This window comes from Heterodontus francisci, chromosome 15 (assembly GCF_036365525.1).
Source record: "Heterodontus francisci isolate sHetFra1 chromosome 15, sHetFra1.hap1, whole genome shotgun sequence".
In the NCBI taxonomy this organism is placed as follows: Eukaryota; Metazoa; Chordata; class Chondrichthyes; order Heterodontiformes; family Heterodontidae; genus Heterodontus; species Heterodontus francisci.
The window spans coordinates 90,670,835-90,676,834 of record NC_090385.1 but is presented as its reverse complement, the minus strand read 5'-3'; the positions used below and the strand labels follow the sequence as shown (position 1 = coordinate 90,676,834).

At 46.2% G+C, this 6,000-nt stretch overlaps 1 protein-coding gene across 1 annotated transcript in view; it reads left to right on the top strand.

Annotated features, from left to right (window-relative positions):
* The first annotated feature begins 200 nt into the window (after positions 1 to 200).
* Positions 201 to 6,000, top strand: part of LOC137377787 (sodium- and chloride-dependent neutral and basic amino acid transporter B(0+)-like) — a 139,926-nt gene continuing 134,126 nt past the window's right edge. Inside the window, exon 1 of the mRNA XM_068047846.1 lies at positions 201 to 365. Within this exon, the coding sequence (XP_067903947.1) occupies positions 294 to 365 (72 nt within the window). The 5' untranslated portion in view covers positions 201 to 293. The remainder of the gene's footprint in view (positions 366 to 6,000) is intronic.

Sequence of the window (6,000 nt, the reverse complement as noted above, 5' to 3'; positions counted from 1 at the left end):
TGCAAATAACATGCATTAGGAACATTTAGTTTGGAAATTGATGCATTAACAGCAGAAATACTCGGGAATTTGCAGATCACCAGATTCTGAGTAAACTGAGCTCCACCCCTTTTAACCAACATAAGGGACTGACATCTGACTGCAGGAGAGTGATTACCTGGTGAGAAACTGAATCATCATTAACCAGAGTCTCGGAGCAGTACAAAGTTTCAACACTTCTTGACAAAACTTTTCGCCTCAACATTTACATCCAACCCCTGAAACAGGGGAAGAATCATTCATCATTGTCCAAAATGGATCAGAGGGAATTGGCTTTATTTGAGTTCTCACAGAATGACCACCAAACACACCCTTCAGAGGACACGGTGAGTATTTTATCAAAACACAGAGTGAACTCATGTCAAACCCTGAGGTGTTGATGCTTTGTGAATTTTGGTTGTTGTGAATTGCAGAGACTTTCTGTAGGATTCAGGGTGTTTCCAAAACACAAACCGATTGCTGCTAACTATGTGCTTGTGTTCGAGTCTGGTAAAGTCATAGAGTCATAACAGTGCAGAAGGAGGCCATTCGGTCCATCGAGTCCATGCTGGCTTTCGAGCAATCCACTTAGTCCCATTCCCCCACTCTATCCCTATAGCTCTGCAAGTTTATTTCCTTCAATCCAATTTCCTTCTGAAATCATTCATCATCTTCACTTCCACCACCCTCGTAGGCAATGAGTTCCAGGTCATTACCACTCGCTGTGTAAAAATGTTCTTCCTCTCCTCCCCCTGTATCTCTTGTCCGAAACCTTAAATCTGTGCCCCCCTACTCCTTGTATCATCAGCTAATGGGAACAGCTTTTCTTTGTCTACCTTATCTTAGATTACAGATGGCCTTGCAGGACAACCTCGAGCAGCTCTGGGCCTGGAAAGTCTGGCTTTGGACTGCACCATTTCAGCGTGGGTGGCAGCAGTCTGGGCTGGCTCGCTGACAGGCAACAGCAAGGCAGGGGTGGGAGGACCAATGCTGTCTTCCTGGGTGAGGATCTTGCTCCATGGAGCCACTGTCACTCCCGCGGGCAGCGCCCCAGCAATCCTCATAATCTGTTTAGGAACTGATTGGTGGACTGCTGTGATCAGCCTGCAACCTCCTTTGCACATTGTAATCCATGATGGGAGCAGTCTGAGCTTCCACTACAGCACTAAGATGTTGATTGGCTGCTGCTTGTGCTGCAATGGAACCTGCAATGTCAGCCAGCAGATGCTGCATCATGGTTGTGTCCACAAGTGTGTGAATGGAGTTGGCCACCACTTCCATGCTGGAGAGGATGGAGTCCAGGCTCTGCACAAAGCCCTATGTCAAATTGGAGCTGGACTCCTTCATGCTCCTGGCCATTGACCACAGGCTTTCAGGCAGGCCTGCCAATGCTTCAAGCATTTTTCTCTGCACACACATCAACCTTCTTCTGTAGGCTGTCCCATCAAAGTCTTCATCTGAGTCCTCTGCAGTGGAACCTGTGTGTAACCTCAGCCTCTGGCAAGATGGAACCTGTGCTATTCTTTCCCCTCTACCCTGGCCGCTTGTGCCCGGTGTCTCACCATGTGTAGATCCCACCTCGAATCTATTCTCTAACTGCCTGGCCAAGTTGCACCTTGGGTATCTGAAAGGATAACGGCACAAGGGTAAGGTTGTGGTGAGGGGAGAGAGGAAGGTAAATGGTGCAAGGTTACACCATCTGCAGCTTGTAAATCAGAAGTGATTGTGGGATGAGGGGGAAGTAGGAGGTATGAAGAAGGATTAGATCTGAGGAAATCATCAACTTCAATGGTTTCAGCCCCATTGCTGCGCCACAGCCTCAGCAATTACTGTCCCAATAATAGCCAGCAATGTCTCCTGCATGGAGTTAGGATATGCAGGCGTACCTGTTCCCCTCTGGTTAGCTCCTGCTGCCTTTGGTTATGCAGCACCTTGACCTGCAAGAGAGAGGGAAGTGTATTGAGAATGTTGTGAAATGTGTTTGGGTGATGGTACTGTCATAGTTGAATAGCTGGCAGTATTTGGAAGCTGTGAGATGTGGGTGTGAGGATTGCAACAGTGCTAACTGTGTAAGGGTGTGGTAAAGCATATGAATGTCAGGTGTGAGTCCTGATTGATAGTGATTGTTGATAGATGAGCGATGGGGGTCTGATGATTTGAACAGTGTCTGAGATTAATGGTACAGTTTGTAGGATATGGAATTTGAAGATACATTCACTGACCTTGACCTCTCGTTTGAGGTCATTAAGCTTCTAGTGACACTGAATCCAGGTCCTCAGGGTTTGATTCCTGACATTGATCTCTGTGGCTATCTGCTCCCACTGCCTTCTAGTGGCTCTCTCCCCCTGTGATACAGGACACTTCCCCTATTTTCCACCTCCTCTATCAAGGCTGCAAGTGCAGTGTCTGAAAAACCTTGAATCCTGTTCTCTCCCATGTTGTTCCCTTCACTGTTTCCCGGGTCAGATTTATTTCCAGCATAATTGCCAGCACCTGCTCCTGACACAAGGTGCCCACCACCCCTCACTTTTAAGCAGTACAGACTAGTTTTAAGCAGTGCAGGTGAGCTTACTGTTGTGTGTTGTTGTTGTATTTAGTAGCGTAACAGGGACATTCTGGAGAAAGTTTCAGACTCGGGATAAAGTCAACTTCATGGAGAAGCCATATATTTACCTTGGCGACAAGAGCAGGCCAGAGGCTGGGAATCCTGCGGCGAGTAATTCACCTCCTGACTCCCCAAAGCCTGTCCACCATCTACAAGGCACAAGTCAGGAGTGTGATGGAATACTCTGCAATTGCCTGGATGGGTGCAGCACCAACAACACTCAAGAAGCTCGACAACATCCAGGACAAAGCAGCCCGCTTGATTGGCAGCCCATTCACAAACATTCACTCCCTCCACCACCGACGCACAGCGGCAGCAGTGTGTACCATCTACAAGATGCACTGCAGCAATGCACCAAGGCTCCTTTGACAGCACCTTCCAAACCCGCAACCTCTACCATCTAGAAGGACAAGGGCAGCAAATGCATGGGAACACCACCACCTGCAAGTTCCCCTCCAAGCCACACACCATCCTGACTTGGAACTATATCACCGTTCCTTCACTGTCGCTGGGTCAAAATCCTGGAACTCCCTTCCTAACAGCACTGTGGGTGTACCTACCTCACATGGACTGCAGTGGTTCAAGAAGGCAGCTCACCACCACCTTCTCAAGGGCAATTAGGGATGGGAAATAAACGCTGGCCTAACCAGCGATGACCACATCTCATGAATGAATTAAAAAACTAAGAACAGTTTATTATTTACAAACCTTCTAAGCTGGCATCCTTTGTTCTGCTCACTCTTCTTTGCTCCAGCCTAACCTCACGTGACTGTGACATCATCATTTTTACAGTGGGAGGGGTTGTTCTCACTGTCTTCAGCATTAACCCTTTACATCCTTATAATCCCTTATCTCCTCCTAGTCTTTATCCAGCATTTTTTGAAATGTATTTGCATACTTTACTGAACTACTACCCTTTCTCCCCCCAAGTCTCTGACTTCACAGATTTAGTCAATTAGAAGGTTTGACAACTCTTCCCGATCTGGTTGTAGTCCGACTGGGACAATCCATAGTCTTCTCTGTAAGTCTGGATCACTGACTTAGTTGCTCTTTACTACGGATTGTAGCCTTCTGCTCGGATTGGGTTTGGACATTGGATGAATTTAATGCGTTACTGCTTTTTTGAGCTGTGTTAAATCCACACAAATACGTCGAATTCCATTCTGTTTTGGGACAGGAATCATGGCCGAACACCACTCTGTTGTTTGTTTTACAGGAGAGATAATTCCCATTCTTTTCATTCTTCCAAGTGGTCTTGAACTTAGCTCAATAATGGAAGAAGTATCTTTATGGGTATAAAGATACACACTAGCCTGGCTCCTTCCCTGAATTTGATTCTCTACTCCGTCTTGAGTCTTCCGAGCCCTGTGAATAGCTTTGGGTATTCTGTTTGCAAGCGATTCTTTACCCGTGTTTTCTTGACTTCATCTATCTTCTTGATCAAATGCAGGTCTAAGCATGCTTTTCTGCTCAGTCAGGAAAATTCTTGATTATGCAAGGTCTCCAGGATTTGTCTCCCTTTTTGTTGGACAGTTGCTTGCAGTTTACCTTTTACTCTCAGTTGTGTCCCGCCTGGACTGTACAACAGTGTATCCACTGGTTGTAGGCAATATCTCATCAACCATGGCTCTTGGTTTGACAAAACTGTGACACTAGCACTTGTGTCCAGTTTAAAATTCATGAGGTGTCCATTTACATAGATGTCCGCTGCCCAGAATCCTTGATTTGGGTCATTTATTTCTCCAAGGAAATTTCCTGGTGTTTTATCTTCTGGATATTGATGCACTTGATTCACTGCTCTTTGCATGAAGGTCTTCTGCTTTGCATTCCCGAGTGAAGAAGTTTTGCTCTGGCTCATTTTCCCATAATGTCCAGTCTTTTTAAAATTGAAACACTCAGCTTTATTTGCTGCACACTGCTCCCTTCTGTGGGTCTTCCTGGCTCCACAGCATTGGTACAGTTTCCCAGTGTCATGCACCTTCTCACCCATGTGTGTCTTCTTTTCCACTGTTTCTCAGACCTTGGCTTCACAAACATTACTGTCACTGGACTTCTTCTCATCCACGGCTTGTCTTCAGCCCGCAGAATGGCCCTATTTTGTTTGTAAATTCAGCCTTTTCGAGTGTAAGGTCCTCCTTCAACTGCAAAAGGTCTGACAAAGATTCATCAGCTATGCCTGCAGCTTTTCGGTTTCTGATTAGTTTTGCCTTTAATTCACTGTATTCACATCCCTGTGTCAGGAGTATTTATAATAAGGAATATGGAAATGGCAGAGAAAGTAAACAGCGGAGGCCCTAGAGGAGCATAGAAAGTGTAGGAGGGTACTTAAAAATGTAATTACGAGAGCGAAGAGGGGACATGAAGAAACACTGGTGGGAAAGATAAAGGAAAGTCCCAAGGCGTTTTCTAAGTATATTAAAGGCAAGAGGATAACCAGGGAAAGAGGGACTGGATAGGCAAGGGTTGTTTTCCTTAGAGCACAGAAGGCTGTTGGGGGAACCTGATTGAGGTATACAAAATTATGAGGGGCATTGATAGGATAGATAGGAAGTAACATTTTCCCTTCGCGGAGGTGTCAATAACTAGTTATGAAGAAGAGTCACAGACCTGAAACGTTAACTCTGCTTCTCTCTCCACAGATGCTGCCAGACCTGCTGAGTATTTCCAGAATTTCTTGTTTTTATTCTAGGGTTCCCCTTTGTTTCAAAATCTTACAGGTTTAATGGAGGTTTTCGCGGTCTTTTGGGGATTTGCCGCGCTTTCTGACTTTTCATAAGAACATAACATAAGAACATAAGAAATAGGAGCAGGAGAAGGCCATTCAGCCCTTCGAGCCCACTCCACCATTCAATGAGATGATGGCTGATCTTCTACTTCAACACCATTTTCCTGCACTATCCCCGTATCCCTGAATGTGTTTAATATGTAGAAATATATCGATCTCAATCTTGAACATAATCAATGATTGAGCTTCCACAGCCCTCTGGGGCAGAGAATTCTGAAGAGTCACCACCCTCTGCCCTGTGCTTTCTCTCTGTGGTCTGTCTGAACAATGGCTGCAGGAGCGGAGAGCAGTCGGACCTGTGCAGAAACAACCAGAACTGGGAGAGGATAAATCCAGCACAAGGCTCGGGGCCTTCACTTACCTTCAGAAGCGGAGAGCAGTTGGACCTGTGTGGAAGCAACCAGACCCGGGAGCGGATAAATCCAGCCTGAGGCTCGGGGCCTTCACTTACTTTCAGGAGCGGAGAGCAGTCGGACCTCTTCCAGCGCGCCGGAGTTTTGAAAACAAAGGGAAAAAAAGCCAACAGTGACGTCACAGAAAAACTGCAAGGTGATTGGTTGGTGAGTCACTGCTGTTAGGGAATCGCTCTAAA